A 23,879-nucleotide genomic window follows, 5' to 3' on the forward strand; every position below is an offset into this window, starting at 1 on the left:
ATGGGGTCATATCCTAGTGCATTATCTGAGATGGGAATACCCCTTTAACGCATTAACCATCAATATTAGCTCGGCTGCGTCTGTAGATGGATAAAAATAATCGTAATTGAAATCAAATTATGGCGAGTACTCTCGCCTGTTCAGAAGAGTAATCTGGCATCATAAACGTGAGCTGCTGGTGTGTGGCGTAGTCAGTGTTACACAAGTAGACATAATTCACATATTTTGGCCCTGTGTAGAGGTTTTCCTCCGGTTATCCTCGTTCTCTCTGATGTTGCCGCAGTCGTTGTAATGTGTGTGGTATGTGAAGAATGGGGCTCGTTTGGCCGGTCACACAGAATTGTCTACAGAAGTTCACACGACCCCATGCTTCTGACAGTCAGGGCTAATGTCCGAGACGTGCAGAAATATAATTTGGCGCTCTGCATCCCCTCCGTAATTCTGTACGCCTTCATTTTCATACAGACTCTTATTTCTTTTTCTGTTCTGTCTGAGACGTTGTTGTGTCTTTCCTCTGGATCACCTCGTAATAAATGTCTGCCCTGAAATACAGTCCTGATCAAAAGTTTAAGACCACTTGGAAAATGGCAAAAAATCCTATTTAGCATGGCTGGATCTTAACAAGGTTCCAAGTAGAGCTTCAACATGCAACAATAAGAAATGGGAGTGAGACAAAACATTTTTGGAGCATTCAATTGAATGAAAACGGCAAATAAACTGAAACAGGCTGTTTTTCAGCTGATCAAAAGTTTAGGACCACACCTCCAAAAAAAAAATAACCCCCCCCCCCAAAAAAAAACAGAAATCCAACTTCCAGACATGAACTCAGTAATGAGTAGCTCCGCCGTTATTGTTTCGGCATGCTTGATGCAAGCGTTTCCATGAGGTGAGTGGGAACATCTCTCCAAGTGGTGAAGACGGCCGCACGAAGGCCATCTACTGTCTGGAACTTAGGGGTGGGCGATATAGACGATATAAATTTGTGCCACGATATGGATTTTGAGCATATCGCCTATATCGCCGGACCGCGATATGATCCTGAGCCGGCACAGTGGAGAAGGAGAGAGTCCCTCCCTCCCCACTGTGCGCGGCTGCCGCTGACCACCAATGACAAGAGGAGGAGGGGAGGGACTGACAGTAAATCATTGAGTTTTCACGATCTCAGTGAGCGCCTGAAAACTCAAATCCGATGGTATATTCTAACCCCCGGGCGTTCCTATGGTGACAGGGACGCTTGCCTGGGGGTTAGAACATACAGGGCCACGCCGCTGACAGTAGAACATTTAAAAACTAATCAGTAACTTTAACTTTATTAATTGGTGATCTCTTTACTGTATACCTTACTAGGTCTTAGCTCCGGTAACTAGTGATGTCCGGTTCATGAACGAATCGTTCATTTGAATCGATTCAGTTCAGTGAACCGGAGGAGTCGATTCACTTGAATGATCCGATCTGTTTGAACCGGCTCAGCTCAGTCCCAGCACACAGACACTGCAGACAGAGACGCTCAGCTCAGCTCACCTCACGCTGGCAGCAGGAGCCTGAGGGCGGGACTGGGAGGAGCGTAATATGATCTTAGAGTGGAAGAGCTGCTTCTGCCAGCCCCACCCCTCCCCGCCCCCCAACCAATCACCGACCAGAGCTGAGGGGGCGAGGCCAGCACAGCACACTAGCAGCTCTGACTCGAGTCCTCGGAGTAGTGCAGGGTCAGGGAGTCTAAAGGAATCGAATGAGTCACAAGAATCTAAAGATCCGACTCAGTCAGTGACTCATTCGATTCATTGAGTTAGAAGAGCCGCGAGTCAGACTGTAGAACAGGTTACACTGAGGCTGTCAGACTGTAGAGCAGGTTACACTGAGGCCGTGAGTCAGACTGTAGAACAGGTTACACTGAGGCTGTCAGACTGTAGAGCAGGTTACATTACACTGAGGCTGTCAGACTGTAGAACAGGTCACACTGAGGCTGTCAGACTGTAGAGCAGGTTACACTGAGGCTGTCAGACTGTAGAACAGGTCACACTGAGGCTGTCAGACTGTAGAGCAGGTTACACTGAGGCTGTCAGACTGTAGAACAGGTTACACTGAGGCTGTCAGACTGTAGAACAGGTTACACTGAGGCTGTCAGACTGTAGAGCAGTTTACACTGAGGCTGTCAGACTCTAGAACAGGTTACACTGAGGCTGTCAGACTGTAGAGCAGTTTACACTGAGGCTGTCAGACTCTAGAACAGGTCACACTGAGGCTGTCAGACTCTAGAACAGGTTACACTGAGGCTGTCGGCTCTTGTTGCAGCAGTGATAAGGAGCAGAGAGATAAGAGAAGGGACAGATGACACAGAGTTTAGATTACAGGATGAATTAAATTAACCCTTTAGAATCAAATTGGCTTCTCAGGAGATATATATGTTAAAGGCATATATAGGCAGTACTACTGAATGAGATGCCTTTAACATATATATCTCCTGAGAAGCCAATTTGATTTGTGGGATCTGTGGATGGCACCGTTTAGGGGAGAGGGGGGGGGGATCTGTGGATGGCACCGTTTAGGGGAGGGGGGGGATCTGTGGATGGCACCGTTTAGGGGAGGGGGGGGGGGTCTGTGGATGGCACAGTTTAGGGGAGGGGGGGATCTGTGGATGGCACCGTTTAGGGGAGGGGGGGTGGATCTGTGGATGGCACCGTTTAGGGGAGGGGGGGTGGATCTGTGGATGGCACCGTTTAGGGGAGGGGGGGGGATCTGTGGATGGCACCGTTTAGTGGAGGGGGGGGGATCTCGGGATGGCACCGTTTAGGGGAGGGGGGGGATCTGGGGATGGCACCGTTTAGGGGAGGGGGGATCTGTGGATGGCACCGTTTAGGGGAGGGGGGGATCTGGGGATGGCACCATTTAGGGGAGGGGGATCAGCTCCCTGCTGCTGTGTGCACAAAGCACAGGGCAGCAGGGAGAGTGTAAAGTCCTATTCACCCTAATGGAGCTCTGTTAGGGTGAATATGACAAGGGTTCTACGTTCTAGCCCTTAAGGAGACTAATAGTTATTAAATAAAAAGTAAAAAAAAGTTTAAACACGCCCCCCCAAATATAGAAAACAATATATCGCAATATATATCGCATATCGCACATGCTTAAAATTATATCGCAATATAGATTTTAGGCCATATCGCCCACCCCTACTGGAACTGTTGTCCATTTTTGTAAACTTCCCTTGCCATCCATCCCCAAAGGTTCTCAATTGGATTTAGATCAGGGGAACACGCAGGATGGGCCAAAAGAGTGATGTTCTTCTCCTGGAAGAAGTCCCTTGTCCTGCGGGCATTGTGTACTGTAGCGTTGTCCTGTTACCACACAGACGAGGCCCTCAGTCATGAGGAATGCTCTCTGCCACATCTGGACATAGCCAGCGGCCGTTTGACGCCCCTGCACTTCCTGAAGCTCCATTGTTCCACTGAAGGAATAAGCCCCCCAGACCATTATGGCGCCCCCTCCACTGTGGCGCGTAGAAAACATCTCAGGTGGGATCTGCTTGTCAGGCCAGTAACGTTGAAAACCATCAAGGTTACATTTTTTTCTCATCCGAGAATAAAACTTTCTTCCACCTTTGAATGTCCCATGTTTGGTGCTCTCTTGCAAAGCCCAAACCAGCAGTTCTGTGGCGTTCAAGGAGACGAGGTCTTTGAAGACGTTTTTTGTTTTTGAAGCCCTTCAGTCTCAGATGCCGTCTGATGGTTATGGGGCTGCAGTCAGCACCAGTAAGGGCCTTAATTTGGGTCGAGGATCGTCCAGTGTCTTGACGAACAGCCAATTGGATCCTCCGGCTCAGTGCTGATGAAATTTTTTGGGGTCTTCCACTTGACTTTTTTGTTCCATAACCCTCAGGATCCTTTAAGAGATTCCAAATGACTGTCTTACTGCGTCCCACCTCAGCAGCGATGGCGGCTGTGAGAGACCCTGCTTATGCAGTTCAACAACCCGACCACGTTCAAAAAGGTAGAGTTTTTTTGCCTTTGCCATCACAACGTGTGACTACCTGACAGAATATGACAATGAATCCACATCTTTGCACAGATTTGGCCTTTTAAAGGCATGTGGTCCTAAAATTTGGATCAGCTGAAGAACCACCTGTTTCAGTTTAATCGTTATTTTCAATTAATTGAATGCTCAAAAAATGTTTTGTCTCACTCTCATTTCTTCTTGTTGCATGTTGAAGCTCTACTTGGAACCTTGTTAAGATCCAGCCATGCTAAATAGGATTTTTTGCCATTTTTCAAGTGGTCTTAAACTTCCTATCAGGACTGTATTTCCTTCCAGATCTTCAGTGACATCTTGTGGACTTTGCAAACCCGCTTTCACCTCTCTTCTAAACGGTGACTAATTGGCCTAATAACCGAGAGTCCAAACCTCGTCGTCTAATTACCCGCTCTGTTTCTTGAGTCAGGGATGCTCTGCACGCCCAGCGCGGTGTAAATATAGACGGACGGCGTGACTCACTGAAATCCTGGTGGCCCGACGCTGACAGGGGATCATCCACTCCTTACGAAACAATGAAGCGGATTGATGGAACATCTAATTCTCAGCTTGGTGAGGAGACAGATTACGTGAGCTCTATTGTGGGGTTACATGGATAATTTCATCCAAAATCAAACATTTAGTTTTGGGTGCGGTAAAGTGAAGCCTAGAAGAAAAGTCCACCCAAGATACACAATGCTTTGTCTATCCAGGGTTTACTTGTGAATCCATTGATTTTCTAGGCTTTTGGACAATCGGAAACGGGACGTTTAAAGGGGTTTAATACTGATGACCTATTCAGAGGATAGGGTATCAGTATCTGATCGTGGGGGGCTGACCCCCGGGACCCCCACTGATCTGCTATTCAAGCTACTGCAAACGCTGCGGCCTCCTCCTAGGCTATGTGACACCACGCTCATCAGTCACGTGGCCTAGGCGCAGCTTAGCCCCATTTAAGTGAATGAGGCTGAGCTGCAATACCAAGCACAGCCACTATACAATGTACGGCGCTGTGCTTGGTAAGCTGAGAGAAGTGAGTGCTGCTGCCTTCTGAAACAGCTGATCTGCTGGGTCCTGGGGGTCAAACCCCCACACCGATCAGATACTGATGACCTATGCAGAGGATGGGTTATCAGTATTAAAATCTTGGGAAACCCTTTTAATAGTCTAGAAGGCATATTAATCCTGGGTGAAGTTCATGGTCCCAGTCACACAGCAGTTTATGGTCCTTTCAGTAATTCTGCTTATACATATGAGGTCCATCCACATTGTTCCTGTATAGGGTCCATATAATCGGGCCCCTTTTGGTGCTTGATATACCAGTCATCATTGGTGCAGCATTACAGTAGGCAGCAACCAAATAGCTTACAGCTTCTTGATACAGGGTAGAACGGATATGTGCCACCTCCGAGAGCCAGAATATGGCACTTATAAGATTGTATGCCTCCCATTATATTCTGTACGAATCCGATAGAAGTGAAATGTTGACATGTTTCATTGCATGACATGTTATGGAGGTATTTTCCTTAGGGTATGTTCACATTTAGGGAAGCCTCTTCCGGCAGAGAGTAGCCTGCCAAATCTGGCATTGCCAGATTCTACAATTCACCGCCGGATCGCCATTGACTATATTGGGGTCAACTGGTGATCCAGCTGACAGCCGGCATTTGTACCCGATCAGGCTCCCGAATCAGTCCTGCCACAGATTTGAACGTACCCTCACATAGATTGTCTCCTTAGTAAGGTGCTGTACAGAGGTAACATATGGCTGCTCTCATGGCCTAATGGTCACTGGTTGAATCTCAGCTCAGGCTATCTATACTGGCTATCCTTGTTTTTTCCTTTAATATTAGCTCTTTACATAGAAAGAAACTAACTTGGGGGCCCGGTCTAAAACTTGGGGGCCCGGTCTAAAACTTGGGGGCCCGGTCTAAAACTTGGGGGCCCGGTCTAAAACTTGGGGGCCCGGTCTAAAACTTGGGGGCCCGGTCTAAAACTTGGGGGCCCGGTCTTAAACTTGGGAGCCCGGTCTAAAACGTGTGAGCCCGGTCTAAACTTGTGAACCAACTTGTGATCTCATATGGCACTGAACCAACAGGATCTATTCATTCATTGTGATCCCTATTGCCTATGATTCTGTGCTCCCTTTATTGGAATGTAACCCATGGCCTCGGTGCTCCTCCTTATGGCCTCGGTGCTCCTCCTTATGGCCTCGGTGCTCCTTCTTATGGCCTCGGTGCTCCTCCTTATTGCACCGCTGACAGAGGTACATCAAAAGAGCTATCTAAGGCTACATTCACACGTCCGTGGTGTGTTGCGGACCCGCAAATTGCCGGTCCGCAACACACCAGCCCGTCACCCCCATAGAAATGCCTATTCTTGTCCGCAAGCTGCGGACAAGAATAGGACATGCTCTATCTTTTTGCGGAGCTGCGGACCCAAAATCGGGGCCGCGCTCCGCAATTGCGGCTGCAGACAGCACACTGTGTGCTGTCCGCATTCCATTCCGTCCCCATAGAGAAGGAATGGGTCCGCACCCATTCCGCAAAATTGCGGAAAGGATGCGGACCCATTTTGCGGACGTCTGAATGGAACCTAAAAGCACTAGCCATTCAATTAAAAAATATGACTAATTAGTTTCCTATAGAGATTTTACCATAAGGACATTCCTGGTCATGTTTTGCAGTTTTTGAAATAATTAGGGAAAAATTAGCACAAGAACTCGAGAAATCAAACACTTTTGTTATTTACCCATGCGGCCGGAGCACAAAACGCGTGGTGCAGTAGTTTACACCGCCTCATTGGTTTACATGTACATATGACGCCCTGCGTGACCCTGATGGTCACTAGACACGGATTTCCGGTGCCTCCTCCCAACTAGTTAAGTGCTCACACCTGGGAGAACACCGCTGCTGTCCATCCACCACCGCAGAAATCTGGATTAAAAATGGGGATTATCTCTTTATTCGGCCTAAACGGTGATAATCTGCTGGCTGCATGAGCTCGTCTCCAGCGAGCCTGGCGTCTTCATTGGGGTTTAGTTATGTTTGCACTAATCCTAGCTGAGACAATCATTGGAGATTACCACAGAGTCCGGGCCGCACTCGCCACTCTCACCGGGAACTGATTTTTTTCTGCAGGCTGGGGGCAATTGCCAGCATTTTGGTTTATATGGAATCCCTATTGACACATTATATACATTTTTGTGTGTGTCGACTTGCTCTAGCTGTGAAGACATGAAGGCGTTTTGTTTTTCAGGTAGACGACATGCAACCTGAATTTGTTTGTGTGCATGAGGTCTTATCCTTCTGGTCCCTTGACTTGCATTGTGCTGCACAATTTGCATTGCTTCAGAGCGACTAGTAGGGCACTTAGATATGAGGCCGCTTTCAGACCAGCGTATTTGCAATGCGTATATAGTTCCGGTATCCGCTGCTAACGTTAATGAATAGAGCAATTCACATGGGCGTATGATTTCCGTCAGTATTTGAAATCCGCAGCTTGTCCGAGTTTTGTGCGGAGTTGTTTTCAAACACGCACATTACAGTCTGTGCAGTGCATACATAATAAAGGAAGGAAGAAACACACATGGAAATCCTGAAGCAATCCTGATGGTATATCATCAGGATCCAGATCCGTCTTACAAATGCATTGATATGCCGGATCCGTCTTTCCGGTGCCATCCGGAAAAACGGATCCGGAATTTATTTTTTTCACCTTTTTTTTTTTTTGCATGCTCAGACTGGAAGGACGGATCCGGCATTCCGGCACGAATACATTCCTATGGAAAAAAATGGCCTTCAGGCAAGTGTTAATTTTTTTGGGCCGGAGATAAAACCGTAGCATGCTGCGGTATTATCTCCGTCCTAAAAAGACTGAACTGAAGACATCCTGATGCATCCTGAACGGATTGCTCTCCATTCAGAATGCATGGGGATAAAACTGATCAGTTCTTTTCCAGTATTGAGCCCCTATGACGGAACTCTATGCCGGAAAAGAAAAACGCAAGTGTGAAAGTGCCCTTAGGCGTGCAAGGTTCGCGTTATGTAAGAATTCCGTTATGGTCCGTGGTAGCGGAATCCATAAGGGAATTCTTAGATAACGCGAACCTTGCACGCCTAACTTGAAAACACAAGTTCGCTCATTCCTAACTCAGATGATCAGTGAGAGCTGACGTCCTGATGACATTGTCTTGGGGGGGGGGGGTTTGCAGGTGGTCCCGTCTTCATGGTCTCATTTCTCCGGAGCCGCTGTATATCATGACCTGTTTATATACCCGCGTACAAGCCTGTATATAAGGGCTGGCCTGCAATGTGTCCTGGATCATCAAAGTATGTTAAGAAGGTGATTCCTCATAAATTGGTTTATAGGTTGAGTCCAAGCTTTTATACAATAAAAATCTCAATTTGTTTGAACGGATTATGTTTTATTATATAAGGTGGGCAGGCGGTGAGCGGCTACCTGGGTAGTGACAGGAGGCCTTAATTACACAGTAGTAAATTGGATGTTCGGACAGGACAGGACGTGCTTTCTTTGTATATTTATTAGGAGAGGACTCCCCTGCATAACGGAAACGGGACGGATCCCATAGCCCATAGACTTCTATTATGACGGAATGAATAACGGAATGTCTCTAAAGGCATGCGTTATTCATTTCATCATAGAATTGCGTTATGGTCCGTGGTAACGGAATCCATAACGCAATTCTGCTTTTACCACCAAACGAAGCGTGAACGAATTTCAGATTTTGATCATCTCTACTGACAATGTAAAGAAAACTACCTTGGGCGTGCTGCCGAAGCAGTAATCCCAGCATTATGTAAAAGCATGGACTTTTTCGGGTACGGTCACACGTAGCCAGTCTACTGCGGATTTTCCAGAGCGAATACTTTGAAATCTGCAGCGACAAATTAGTGTGGATTTTCCTGCATTTTACTGTGCAGCAGATTTAATCCTCTGTGCAAAACACAGAAGAGATGCAAGTGTTTCCATTACATTTTATGTATTTAGGTTCCACTCATATATTTGGCCTACAAATACTGATGCAAAATACTGACGTATGAGTCCAAGCAGAGCCAGAAATGTAGGACTGCTAACCAATTGCTGGGACGCCGCTGCTCTGGGACTAGTCTATAAATGGGTAGGATTAGACAAATGCCAAGATTCATCGGGCAGATTTACTAATGCAGCATAAAATTTACCTCGGTGAGAATTTGCCACTTCTTGCTGGACATTTTAGACACTTTTCCTCCTTACACCACCTCTCACCTGGCATTTTAGGACATCACTTAGCCACAACCCCTTTTCTAGAAACTTTAGAAAACTGTATTGTAAGGCCTTAAGGGGGTGATTTACTTAATGATGGGAGCAATGGGGGGCGTTGCCGTTACACCTAGAGGCTCTGCTCTCTCTGTGCAACTGCTGCACCCTCTGCCAGAGCCAGGTGTGATCATGTTTACATGGTCTGACCCTGTCAATCAAGTGCAGAGGGCGCGGCAGTTGCAGAGAGAGCAGAGCCTCTAGGTGTAACGGTAACACCCCCGTTGCTCCTAGAAGCTCATTAGCATATATTGAAACATCATTTTTCTCAGCAATGTGGGCACATATGAACATGGGACCAACACAGACTCCTTCAGCTGCCAAGCGCACATGTAACAGGTCAGCCAGTTTCATAGGTACAAAACTGCTGACAGATGCCCTTTAACATATACACATGACGTATATGTGAAACTGATGCCTCAGGAGAGTGCCATACAGTGGCATTCATCCCCTTAGGCCCCTTTCACACGGGCGAATATTCTGCGCGGATGCGATGCGTGAGTTGAACGCATTGCACCCGCACTGAATACCGACCCATTTATTTCTATGGGTCTGTTCACATGAGCGGTGATTTTCACGCATCACTTGTGCGTTGTGTGAAAATCGCAGCATGCTCTATATTCTGCGTTTTTCACGCAACGCAGGCCCCATAGAAGTGAATGGGGTTGCGTGAAAATCGCAAGCATCCGCAAGCAAGTGCAGATGCGGTGCGATTTTCACGCACGGATGCTAGGAGACGATCGGGATGGAGACCTGATCATTATTATTTTCCCTTATAACATGGTTATAAGGGAAAATAATAGCATTCTGAGAACAGAATGCATAGTAAAATAGCGCTGGAGGGGTTAAAAAAAATAAAATAAAAATTTAACTCGCCTTAATCCACTTGCTGGCGCTGCCGGCATCTCGTCTGTCTTCTTTGCTAAACAGGACCTGTGGTGAGCATTCATTCCAGGACTTGTCACTCCGGTCATCACATGATCTTTTACCATGGTGATGGGTCATGTGATGGATCATGTGATGACCGGAGTGACGTCACCACAGGTCGTGGAATGAATGCTCACCACAGGTCCTGTTCAGCAAAGAAGGAGACAGACGAGATGCCGGCAGCGCCAGCAAGTGGATTAAGGTGATTTTTTTTTAACCCCTCCAGCGCTATTGTACTATGCATTCTGTATTCAGAATGCTATTATTTTCCCTTATAACCATGGTATAAGGGAAAATAATACAATCTACAGAACACCAATCCCAAGCCCGAACTTCTGTGAAGAAGTTCGGGTTTGTGTACCAAACATGCGCGATTTTTCTCACTCGAGTGCAAAACGCATAATAATGTTTTGCACTCGCGCGGAAAAATCGCGGGTGTTCCCGTAACGCACCCGCACATTTTTCCGCAACGCCCGTCTGAAAGAGGCCTTAGAGTTAACATGTAAATTTTCTTTTTTGCTGGATCTGCAGGATGGAAAACCTTAGTGTATTGCACTTTTGCATCCTTAATTTTTTTCCAACATTTATGTGAAACGCGGGACAAAAACAGTCCTGAGATGTTGGCATATGAAGACGTTTTCCATTGTCAGGAGGATGAAGCTGCTGTTGAACACTTATGGATTTTAAACATGTTGAACTTGGAGGTCTAGTTCATTCGCCAAATGTTCAATCCTCTGAAATCCTTGGGTCACGTTGTCTATCTCTACATCGATAGAGATCACCACAGACTTCTTGGAGGAGACCCCATCCTGTTTTAGGACTACCGTGTAGATGTCCCTGAGCTGGAAGGTCTCCTGCGTGACGTTGCTGACACTGGTATATCTTTGGATCCCAGCCTTGTCTAAAAAGTTCCTTATCTGTACATTGTCCAACTCTACATCGATGTGTAAGATTTGGGAGAGACATTTAATTATTCCTTTTTCTTCTACCAACTCATAGCAAGTTAGATTTCTTTGTGTTTCAGGGTCTGTATTCCCATTACGATCAGCCCTGTGGACATCTTGTTTGAATTTTGGTATATTTGGAGATGTTTGTGTCTTGGGGTCGGTGGCGTTGACTTGTCTTTCCATCAAAGTCTTCTTCGAAGGACTGTGGATTTCCAGCTTTGTTGACTTTGTTTTGTCAATAATCAGTCTCCATTCTTTCCCTGCTTTGCTCAGCCAGGACTCATTGACGGCAAGGTCGTACAGGTTTGTGTCATAATATTCCACCTCCTCCACCACTTTACCTGTCCGAAGGGCCCCCTTCTCTGTCAACACCTCTTCAGTTGTGTCCTTCGCCCAGTATGTCTGCTGGATCTTCACCTTGTGGATGTTGGACTCTTTCTGGGTTCTTGACATGATTTTCCTGTGAGATAAGTCAGAGTGAGTGCAACGACCTGGCTTAAACATCTGCATCTACTTATCCTTTAACTAAGGTTCTTCAATGTCAACAGTGCCTTCTTATATCTAGAAGGGTCCTCCTATCGATCCCCCAGTGCCCTCCTGTACTTACGTTCATATCTAGAAGGGTCCTCCTATCGATCCCCCAGTGCCCTCCTGTACTTACTCATATCTAGAAGGGTCCTCCTATTGATAACCTAGTGCCCTCCTGTACTTGGGCTCATATCTAGAAGGGTCCTCCTATCGATTCCCCAGTGCCCTCCTGTACTTGCGCTCATATATAGAAGGGTCCTCCTATTGATAACCTAGTGCCCTCCTGTACTTGCGCTCATATCTAGAAGGGTCATCCTATCGATCCCCCAGTGCCCTCCTGTACTTACTCATATCTAGAAGGGTTCTCCTATTGATGACCCAGTGCCCTCCTGTACTTGGGCTCATATCTAGAAGGGTCCTCCTATCGATCCCCCAGTGCCCTCCTGTACTTACACTCATATCTAGAAGGGTCCTCCTATCGATCCCCCAGTGCCCTCCTGTACTTACACTCATATCTAGAAGGGTCCTCCTATCGATCCCCCAGTGCCCTCCTGTACTTGGGCTCATATCTAGAAGGGTCCTCCTATCGATCCCCCAGTGCCCTTCTGTACTTACACTCATATCTAGAAGGGTCCTCCTATCGATCCCCCAGTGCCCTCCTGTACTTGGGCTCATATCTAGAAGGGTCCTCCTTTCGATCCCCCAGTGCCCTCCTGTACTTGGGCTCATATCTAGAAGGGTCCTCCTATCGATCCCCCAGTGCCCTCCTGTACTTACACTCATATCTAGAAGGGTCCTCCTATCGATCCCCCAGTGCCCTCCTGTACTTACACTCATATCTAGAAGGGTCCTCCTATCGATCCCCCAGTGCCCTCCTGTACTTGCGCTCATATCTAGAAGGGTCCTCCTATCGATCCCCCAGTGCCCTCCTGTACTTACACTCATATCTAGAAGGGTCCTCCTATCGATCCCCCAGTGCCCTCCTGTACTTACACTCATATCTAGAAGGGTCCTCCTATCGATCCCCCAGTGCCCTCCTGTACTTGGGCTCATATCTAGAAGGGTCCTCCTATCGATCCCCCAGTGCCCTCCTGTACTTACGTTCATATCTAGAAGGGTCCTCCTATCGATCCCCCAGTGCCCTCCTGTACTTACACTCATATCTAGAAGGGTCCTCCTATCGATCCCCCAGTGCCCTCCTGTACTTACACTCATATCTAGAAGGGTCCTCCTATCGATCCCCCAGTGCCCTCCTGTACTTGGGCTCATATCTAGAAGGGTCCTCCTATCGATCCCCCAGTGCCCTCCTGTACTTGGGCTCATATCTAGAAGGGTCCTCCTATCGATCCCCCAGTGCCCTCCTGTACTTGGGCTCATATCTAGAAGGGTCCTCCTATCGATCCCCCAGTGCCCTCCTGTACTTGTCGGCTCAGTTTTATGTCTTCACAATTTTATGTATTTAAACCTTAAGGGTTATTCCCACAATTGAGATTTCTCACCGATCCACAAGATAGGTGATAAATGTTGGAAACCTGGGGGGGAGCCCTACTGCTAGGACTCCCATTGATCACTATAACGGGGTCCTGAGCCCCCTGTTCCTCCTCAATGCCTCCATGAGTTCGCGAATAAATGTGGAGGTCGTGCCCAAATGTTTATGGGACTGACAGACATCCGTGTGCTTTATGCCTCATTCACATTTCCGTGTCCGTGTAAAATCTGTGTGTGTTTTGTCCGTGTGTCCATTGGTCCGCGTGTCCATTTTTTTGCCACTCGTGTGTTAGGGTTCATGCACATAGCCGTAGTTTTGGTCCGTATCTGATCTGCGGTTTTTGCAGTCTGATGCGGACCCATTAATTTCAATGGGGCCACAAAAGATGCGGACAGCACACTGTGTGCGGTCTACATCCGTAAGTTCAGTTCGCGGCCCCGCAGAAAAATAGAACATGCCGTATTCTTGTCCTTTTTGCAGAAAAGGGTAGGACATTTCTGCTGGACTCTTAATTTCCAGAGAATCTCCTACCAATGGTCCCTGAAATACCACTGACAGAATACTGATGCCCTTCAGTGGAAGTGTTCGGTCCACATCATGGCCCAAAGTAGTGCACGTTTCCATGAAAATCACTGATGTGTGAGCAATGACATTAAAATCAATGCGACAGCACTGAAGTGTAAACGAAGCCTTAGGCCTCATGCACACGACCGTTGTGTGTTTTGCGGTCCGTAAATTGCGGATCCGCAAAACATGGATTGCCATTGATATAACTACTATTCTTGCCCGCAAAACGGACAAGAATAGGACGGGTTATATTTTTATTGCGGACCACGGAACGGAGCAAAGGATGCGGATGGCACACGGAGTGCTGTCCACTTCTTTTGCTGCCCCATTGAAGTGAATGGGTCCACATCTGAGCCGCAAAAACTGCGGCTCGGATGCGGACCAAAACAACGGCCGTGTGCATGAGGCCTTACTCGGCGTTCTCCATCAGTCCCATAGACTGACTAGAGCGGCACTGACACTCGTGGCCACTGCTCCTTTGCAGCTTCTCTGAAATAGGGACTTGAGATCCTCGTTTTAGCAATTGATGCCCCCCCTCCCCCTTTTAATAAAGTTCTGTGACTTTCTGATACACTTTGTTTTAAATCCTCTTAGTTTTCAAGATCTCTGCTTGCTGTGAAAAGGAACAATTTTTCCCAGATGCTGAAAATACTTTCCACAGCTGAAATCTGAGATCTGAACTGTATGAAGAATAGTATTACCTGCGCTGGAACATTGTAACAAACAATCAGGTTAGGAGAGAGGTATGTGGTGGTGTTCTTGGCTCACAGAGCATTGCCTAGACCGGGTGCAATTAAAGGGGTTTTCCAGGATATTCATATTGATGACCTATCCTGAGGATAGGTCATCAATGTGAGATTGGAAAGGGGTCCGACTCCTGCCACCCCTTCCGAAAGCTGCGGCACTTACTAGAGCTCCGGTGAGTGCCGCGGTCTCCTGGCAGCTTACCAAGCACAGCGCCGTCCATCGTATAGTGGCCGTGCTTGGTATTGCAGCTCAGCCCCATTCACTTGAATGCAAATGAGCTGCACCTAGGCCACGTGACCGACGAACGTGACCTCACATGGCCTAGGAAGAGGCTGCGGCGCTTATGAAGTGCTGTGGCCTCTTCACACAGCTGATAGGCGGGGTTGTCAGGAATAGGACCCCCCGCCCATCAAATATTGATGACCTACCCATCAATATGGAAATTACCCTCAAACAAGAATGTTCCTGTTCACTGACAGCAAGCTGTCCTCACTTAGGCTAGGTCTACACGACGACATTTGTCGCGCGACAATTTTTATAATGATCGTCTATGGTGTCGCACTGCAACATGCAACATACTGCGACTGCGACAGTCACAAAAATCCATTCGAGATGGATTTTTCTGCAACTGTCGCAGTATGTTGCATGTTGCAGCGCGACACCATAGACGATCATTATAAAAATTGTCGCGCGACAAAATGTCGCAGTGTAGTTGTGCCCTAAGTTGTCGTGGTGTAGACCTAGCCTTAAGCTTAGATATGGAGTGTGTCTTAAAGTAGGATGATATGAATGTCTTCCATTATCCCCTGTGATTATTCACCTTCCTGTTCTCTCCTCAGATGGGACATTAATCATATTCATATCATACAATCTGAGTTATTAATGATCATCAGTTATTAGAGCTGTAGCTGTGTAATGATCATTCCTATTGACCTCTCCCTTGTTGAGTATAGCTGCGATGTTCTATATACCAGTGTGCTGTGCCAGGTGAGCGTTTCTGCAGGTAATTATTATAGGTATAAATTACAATGTTTCGATCGTCTCATAGTCCATAATATTCGCATGACTGTGTGCAGGAATGTGCTGCCTTCTTTTATGTATGAGCGCCCTCTGGTGTCTGTGCGAGGTATCAGTGTAATTGAATATTGTGCTCTTTTATAGGCTGTATAGTCATGTGTGTGTTTTCCAGGACGGATTCATTTGATATATATATGTTTTTCTACAACTTTTATTCCGTATAGTGCGGTTATGTAACTAGAAAATAACTACCTGGGTCTCGGTGCAAAATCTATAGCAGGGCCCACTTCATCACATACCAGATTATGTATCGCATGCGTTATAAAAGTCAGGTAGTTACTTGTATGGTAAGAGTCATTTATACTTATTGTGCCTTTTTTATGCTATTCTAACTCATCTTATGGGACCTTTGGGCTCTCTTCAGCACCAGGACCTTGGAAGGGGCGATGAACGCCACAGCACTGTAGGACTAAGGTGGATGATGGGCATTTACAGCTTAGGCTTTGTGTCCGAGGCTCAAAGAAACTTGCAGTACTTGTTAAACTTGCTGCCCCCCTGGGTGGATATGCTGCAGTAGGAAATCCCCTGTGCACACAACCGTATCTGTCTTTCGGTTCACAAATCATGGATCGCCAAAATACGGATGTTGTCTGTGTGCTGTCCGCATTCTATTTGTGGACCTTTTTGTTTTCAATGGATTCTTGGTCCGCAATTTGCAAACATATAGTCTATGGGAAATAGATATACGAATGGGGAAAGCACGCCGATGTTCTGCATGCCTTCCACATCTGTATGTCCGAACCGCAAAAAGGTAGAACATGTCCTATATTTAGCGGAACCCATTGAAGTCAACAAGTCTGCAAAAAATGCGGATGCAATGTGGGCCACATCCGTATTTTGCAGATCTGCGACTTGCAGACTGCAAAATACGTACGGTCGTTGGCGTGAGGCCTAATGCAATGAAGTGGATGAGATTTTTAAAAAGCTCCATCCACATGTTCAGGAACATTTCTGCAGCGGAGTACGCGCATAACGCCGACCTGCATTGTGGTTCCGTTTTTTGCTGAGGATGTTACCCGTTGCAATGCATAGGATGAAATAGGCGACGGACCCTCATCATTTTACGCAATGAATTCTGCAGCAACATCTGCACCATTTGGTCTGAGTTTTGCTGCTGCGGGATACCAGCAGAAAATCCCTGCGGAAAATCCCAGTCGTATTCGTCTAAATTTGCTTTAATTTTTTTTTAGCAACTGTACTAAAGTGTCCTACAATCTAGCAATGGTTATACTGATACCACTATAGCTCTGCAGGGTCTGAGCAAAGTAGTGAGGATGCATTCGGACATCCTGGTTGCAAAACTGAAGCAGGTTAGAGAAATCCGTGGAAAAAAATTGATATGGAACCGTGTCATGTGAATATACCCCGAGTAGGTAAGCATTGGCGTGTTACGACGTTAGAGGTTTTACCACCACGGACACTTAATTGCATATTAATGAGGTTAGGACTGATTAGAAAAAAAAAAAAAACTTTTGTTGCATTCGCCCTTATTTTGGCAGTGAAGGAGTTAATCGCATTGCACTATGTTGCAGACTTGGTGGCATTGAGTTGCCGTGTGCTCTTGCTTAGCATGCACTCTGTATGTAAATATTTGCCTGGCCGTTGGCATTACATCTTTGTGATCTGGAGGGCAGATCCCGTCCTTACCTTTTTATCATTGCCCCGGGAGGATCTTCCGCCTCCTCTAGTCCAGTCTGCTCCTCGGTACGGATTCACATGTCACCGCTGCGGCCAGCTCCTCGCCCAGGGTAAAACGTTTGGTAGTTTTAGAGCAAGATGTGAAAGTCTTAACTTTCTCACCCCCCACGGCCGGGAGAGGACGGGTCTGTGTTGTAGTGGCGTTTGCTTAGCAACTCGCAGATCAGTTGAGGATTTGTGTTAAGTCCTGTGTTGGCATGGAGGCCATCAATACTTCCTGCACAGTCAGAGGTGCGCCTGTTAGGAAGGTGCCTGCAAAAAGAAGAAAGAGGCGCGGACCCTCCGTCCCTTCCCCTAACATGTGTGCCTGTCGCTGGCTTTGTCTTATGTATGTCCGTGCAGGGCAAGTATACAGCACCAGCCATATAATACTGCAGTACAGTTTGGGTGGATTTTCCACTGCACAAAGCTTTGCTTCTGCTGCAAAATCTGCATTGTGTTTCATGCGTATTTCCCATGGAATTCACCCTGCGCGTTGCAATGGGCATAAAGTTAAAATACGCATCGCAGGTTTTGCAAATTATTTTTTTTTTATCCGCATCGAGTGCATAAGATTTGCTCCACTTTGCTGGTGCTGTTACACACCGCGGATTCAGGCTTATTTCACGTGAGCGATACGGAACGAATCAGGATCTGTTCAGAGAAAACCTGATGGAATACAATATACTCAATTGTTCCCACACAAATCCGCACGCAATACTCATGGTGTGCATTTAAACCTTACGTTTAACATCTAGCGACCACCAGTGAAAAACGTATTCTATCCGGATGCCTTCCGTTTTTTAACCCACGCCACATTCATTTCTGTGGGGCCGGGTCTGCGTGACAGACGCACCATATAGAACTTTCTGCGCACAGATGGCCGGTGAGAGACGTCGCCCCATGTGCACAGACCCATTGATAATGAATGGGTGCCGTTCTGCAGTGGAAAATCTGCAGCGTCTTCGCCCATGTCTTAAGAAAGATCATGTTGGCGCCGTCCTGTCACTACTGGGTATGGATGGAAGTCTCATAGGAAATGACTCCCATTTAATATGATCTCGTCAGTACAATCGGGGTATATATATTTCATTCTGGCAGGGGTCCCATTTTCAGGACTCGTACCGGTGTACACAAGCAGTTTTCTTTATGTTGATGAAGTTTACTTTATAGTTAGTGTTGAGCGAACTTCTGTTTTAAGTTCGGCGTCCAAAGTTCGGCTTCCGGTTAGCGGAGAATCCCGATATGGATTCCGAATTCCGTTGTGGTCCGTGGTAGCGGAATCAATAATTGGCCATTATTGATTCCGCTACCACGGACCACAACGGAATTCGGAATCCATATCGGGATTCTCCGCTAACCGGAAGCCGAACTTTAGACGCCGAACTTAAAACAGAAGTTCGCTCAACACTATTTATAGTGTCTCTGGACCGAAATGATTATGCTTTCCTTTAGAATTTGATGGGGAATTGTTGCTTGTTGAATATGAGCTGCTCACTTTGCACACACTGAATTCCCTCATTATGTATGATTAATAGAGTATTTAATCCCTTCATAACCAGAACTCGTTTACCTCAGAGCCTATCGGATCATGGGACGTACCGGCGGCGACATATCGATCTCTTGGGCTCGTCCGAGGTGACTTGGACACGTCAGTAATCTGTTTAATGATGGGAAGATGAATTTGTTCCACCTCGGCTGCTGTTTAATTTCTTTTGCTCCAGTTCTCTGAGCTCTCGTACTAATTGATTACTTATTGATGATCCCGATACATTCAGCGAGTGAAAGACTATGAGGTCTGTGGGATGCAGAATCTGGCGACAGATGCTTTCCTCATGTTATCAAGCTGTCCCATTTAAATTATAGTCGGCACCTTTAAAAGGGTTTTCCAAGATTTTTATTTATTTTTTTAATTACTGATGACCTATCCTCTGATTGGTGGGGGTCCAAAACCCAAGACCCTGGGTGATCAGCTGTTTGAGAAGGCACTGGCGTTCTTGTGAGCACCGCGGCCTTCTCGCAGCTTAGGTTACTTTCACACTAGCGTTTTTTGCGGATCCGTCATGGATCTGCAAAAACGCTTCCGTTACAATAATACAACCGCTTGCATCCGTCATGAACGGATCCGGTTGTATTATGTCTTCTATAGCCATGACGGATCCGTCATGAACTCGATTGAAAGTCAACGGGGGACGAATCCGTTTTCTATTGTGTCAGAGAAAACGCATCCGTCCCCATTGATGTACATTGTGTGTCAGGACAGATCCGTCTTGCTCCGCACCATATTGCGGACAGAAAAAACGCTGCTTGCAGCATTATTCTGTCCGCGAGGCGAGCGCAACCAAACGGAACAGAATGCATTCTGGGGCACTCCGTTTCGTTCTGTTTAGTTTTGTCCCCGTTGACAATGAATGGGGACAAAACTGAAGCGTTTTCTTCCGCTATTGATCTCCTATGACTGATCTTAATAGCGGAATTTAAAACGCTAGTGTGAAAGTAGCCTCTTACCAAGCACAGCGTCGTACATTGTATAGCGGCTGTGCTTGGTATCGCAGCTCAGCCCCATTCACTTAAAGAGGATCTTTCACCGCTCCTGACATGTCTGTTTTTAATAGCTACATGCATTTCCCATGTAATAACAATTCTGGAGCATCTATTTGTCACGGAAGTATCGAGACATACGGACGTTCCCGTGACAGACTGGCAACACATGATTTGATCTGACATGTTTCCATTTTGGATCAAATGACATCTGTGTTGTTTCTGGTGCTTGCCTCACCTTCTTTCTCCCGGTGGTTATTTATCCTTCTCTATTTATTGTTGTTTCTCCCACAATGCTGTGCGTTTTATAGCTTGTGTTGGAGTTGTGGTTAGCTTGTGTTTGGTTCTCGGCTGAGTTCCTGGTGCTACCAAAGCTTCATCGAAGATAAGTGTTTCCTTTCCCTTTTGTATTTTGTTTATATGTATTGTGGGGTTTCGCTCTGGTAGACAGGATTGGCGGACGCGGTATAGAGGCAACAAGTTCTTTGGATTAAACCGTTCAGTGTTTTATTCACACTTTAGGCAAGTGACAAAACAAGCAGTCATAATTAAACAAAAAGTCACCTTGTGGTGTTGGTGGTAATTCACGCCATGCGGCAATTCTGCCTCAGAGTCCTTGACCATAGCAAACAGGTAGCAAGCCGTCATCCAGACACAAGGCTCCCAGATCCCAACACAGAGACCTGGCTTCTGAGCCCAGCTGCCTATTTAAGGACAGCCAGTTGCTGCCAAAACCCGGACTGGCACTTAAAATCCTGTCCGGTATTTTACCTCACCTGGCTGTAAATCAGCCCAGCAGCACATGCTGGGAGGAAAATACCTGTTTTCCCAGACAAAACCTCTCACTGTGTCACAGTATGTATGTGTGTGTTGCCTTTCTCTGTTTGTATTAGGCCTGAGGGAGACTCCTGTTCGTCCTTCCTTTTGCAGGAACAGGTAGACTTAGTCCTGACATTAGTTCCAGGTATCTGGTGTATGAACTTACCTACCTTTGGGGCCTGTTCATACTGGTAGTCTGTCAGGACTGGAGTTAGGGTTTTCTCTAGGAGGTGTCCATCTTCCTTCTCTAGTTTCCAGGCCTTATTACGAGCATGACACTATTCTTATGGCTCTATGTTGTGCCATTCCTTTATTATTTCTACTAGAAGTTATAAATGAATTGCTATTAGCCTTCAGTAAAGGTACAGAGGGGAGGTAACCAGTTGGGGGCGTGTCCCTGCACAGACTCACTTAATCCAATCAGTGCTGCCATTTTCAGACTCTGCAGGGACACCCCCCCAGCTGGTTACCTCCCTCTGTACCCTTACTGCAGACAGCTAGCAATTATTCATAACTTCTAGTAGAAATAATAGAGGAATGGCACAACATACAGACATAAGAATAGATGCTCCAGAATTGTTAGTACGTGGGGAATGCATGAAGCTATTAAAACAGACAAGTCAGGAGCGGTGAAATGTGGCTGAACTGCTCCTAGGCCACCTGATCGATGAACGTGTCGTCACTGGCCTAGAGAAGACCGCGGCGCTCACAGGAGCTTGCTACCTTCTCAAACAGCTGATTGGTGGGGGTCCTGGGTGTCCGACCCTCACCGATCAGATACTGAGGACCTGGTATGGTTGGCAGGGACAGGGTTAACCCTGTTCCCCAACTGTAGGTAGAACTGGCTGGTCCTACTTCGTGTTCAGTTTTTGGTGTACATGCTGGATGTCTGCTGGCCCCATTATATGACAATATCTCAATACAGCGGTCCCTCTGCAGTACAGGGAGTATGTGTAAATGGTTTGTTCCTATTGTAATGTTATGCTATTTTTATGTACACCCATCATGACCTGGTATGGTTAACAGAGACAGGGTTAACTACCCTGTTTCCCAACTGTTGACCGGAGTGGCGGGTCCTACTTTCTGTTTAGAGGGGGGGAGTATTGTGGTGAATTAGGACGGAGGAAGCGAGTCCATGTGCTCATACTCCTTAGGCCTCAAGATCCAGGGACGAACCAATATCTGAGAAATGTACTTCTGCTTCAACAAGAAAGAGAGCAGGAAGGAAGACAAGAAATTAGAATCTGCATGGCTGAGCATAGGAGTCAGCAAGGTAGCCTGCCACTACAGCCAACCAGACTTTGCTGCTTGTGAGGGATGACAGTTAAGACACCCATCACACTTAACCACGTCCTGGCCAGACATGCTTCTAAAGACCTGTAGCTTGCAGTGGACACTACAGCCATAATTGTCAGATTACAGTCGCTAGCCATAGATTCTAGAAAGAGAGACTTTAGCAAGATAGCATACCAAGAGTGCCATTAATTGCTACTATGCCAGCCTCCCTTCCTACCTCACCATCTGGGAAAAGGATGTGTACAGTGTACAGATTGTGTTGTTGGATGTACAACAACTCCTATTTTGCACTCAAGTAAAAAGAGACGTTTATTCTTCTACCTTTAGCCTGGTTTCCTGAATCCCATCACACCTTACGCTGGCCATTGCACTACTACATCTCCTGCCAGACACCCATCAGGCAGGAGCCCCAACTACAGGGAGTGCTGGAAGAAAGAAAGGGTGTGCCCTCCTCTCACAGTGTGACACATCCTATAGTCAGAGCCACTACCCCTCCCATTCTCCACTTCGGCTCCTCAAGGGCGTGTTGCACCTCAAGATACAATGGCCTCAGGATACAGTGTTTTCAGCTTACAATGGTCTTTCCTGGACCATCGTAAGTTGAAATTAGACTCCACATGCGATTCCTCAGATTCACATCCAACCAGTTTGCACTCCCATTTCTCTGGTAAATTCCTGTAATGGTGTCTAGTAGTTGAGGTACTACATGTCCTGTGCTGCCCCCTGTCTGTGACAGGATGAGTTGCTTCTTTGGATGTCAGGTGAGAGCGGCTCCATGTTATTTTTCTGGTACACTGTGTGTACAGGACACTGGAGAAGCCCCTGTCCTCATCAAAGAAAATGATTTCCAGCATCTGTTACTGACTGTTATATGTGAGGAATTGTTTTATCCATCTTAGTTATCTTATATATGCTTATTTTTTCTTAAATCTTAATTTTAACTTTAAAAGAGTTGTCCTACTGATGACCTATAGGATCGGATCCGTCTTGACTTGCATTGAAAGTCAATGGGGGACGGATCCGTTTTCAATTGCACCATATTGTGTCATTGAAAACGGATCCGTCCCCATTGACTTACATTGTAAGTCAGGATGGATCAGTTTGGCTCCACATCGTCAGGCGGACACCAAAATGCTGCAAGCTGCGTTTTAGTGTACGCCTCAAAAGCGCAGCGGAGACAAAATTGATGCATTCTGTACAGATCCTTATCCATTCAGAATGCATTGAGGCTGAACTGATCCGTTTTGGGACGCTTGTGAGAGCCCTGAAAACGGATCTCACAAGCGGACCCAGAAACGCCAGTGTTAAAGTAGCCTTAAATAAGTGTTTTATTAGGTCAGGAGATCAGGGATAAGAGCTACACATGAGCTGTCAGATAACGAGGTTCAAAGAAAACAAATGGACAGCCTGCAAACAGACTGATTTTTAACACCTTATCTCAGAAACAGCTGAACATTTTTATTTTATAAGGACCAACTGAAAAAAATTATTTTTAGCCCAAATGAGTAAAATGCAATAATAAAAAATGCCCCAGAAGGTGTCCATAGCCTTTAATAAGTCAAAGCTGAAGGAAGGGAAATGATGAAATTATGTATTTTCTTCTTACAGAATCCATCCTGTAGACGTTCACGGTGGATCGTAATGTCCGGTGTGTTATGAAATACGTTTGGAATTAAATACAGAGGCAGCAATATGGGTAAGAACAGATCAAAATCCACAGCAACGTGTGTAACAGGGAGGTGGTGTAGACAGAGCTCTGTCAGCCCCATAGACGTGAATGGAGCGGTGGACCCACATGCACACCACTACCCCATTCACTCGGGGACCCATAATTCTCGGGTTGTCAAACGTATATATATAGGACCGCATGCGCCAGATGAAGGCCAAAAGGATACTCTTACTCTTAGGCTGCATGCACACGGTGGTTGTGCAGCCGTTCCGTG

At 46.5% G+C, this 23,879-nt stretch overlaps 2 protein-coding genes across 9 annotated transcripts in view; one reads left to right on the forward strand and one right to left on the reverse strand.

Annotated features, from left to right (window-relative positions):
- Positions 1-23,879, forward strand: part of RALGPS1 (Ral GEF with PH domain and SH3 binding motif 1) — a 351,272-nt gene that overhangs the window by 42,505 nt on the left and 284,888 nt on the right. For 7 of the 8 annotated variants that reach the window (XM_040442455.1, XM_040442457.1, XM_040442458.1 and 4 more), the window contains exon 2: positions 23,545-23,632. The exons of the other annotated variant lie outside the window; for it this stretch is intronic. The gene's annotated coding sequence lies outside the window, so the exon portion shown is untranslated. The remainder of the gene's footprint in view (positions 1-23,544; positions 23,633-23,879) is intronic. 8 annotated transcript variants of the gene reach the window in all.
- Positions 10,762-17,384, reverse strand: LOC121009379. The gene is made up of 2 exons (XM_040442466.1): positions 17,251-17,384; positions 10,762-11,655 (listed from the first exon to the last, which is right to left on the reverse strand). The coding sequence occupies exons 1-2, from the start codon at positions 17,259-17,261 to the stop codon at positions 10,932-10,934; spliced, it is 735 nt and encodes a 244-aa protein (XP_040298400.1). The 5' UTR covers positions 17,262-17,384; the 3' UTR covers positions 10,762-10,931.

The sequence above is a fragment of the Bufo bufo genome, chromosome 8 (assembly GCF_905171765.1).
Source record: "Bufo bufo chromosome 8, aBufBuf1.1, whole genome shotgun sequence".
Classification (NCBI taxonomy): Eukaryota; Metazoa; Chordata; class Amphibia; order Anura; family Bufonidae; genus Bufo; species Bufo bufo.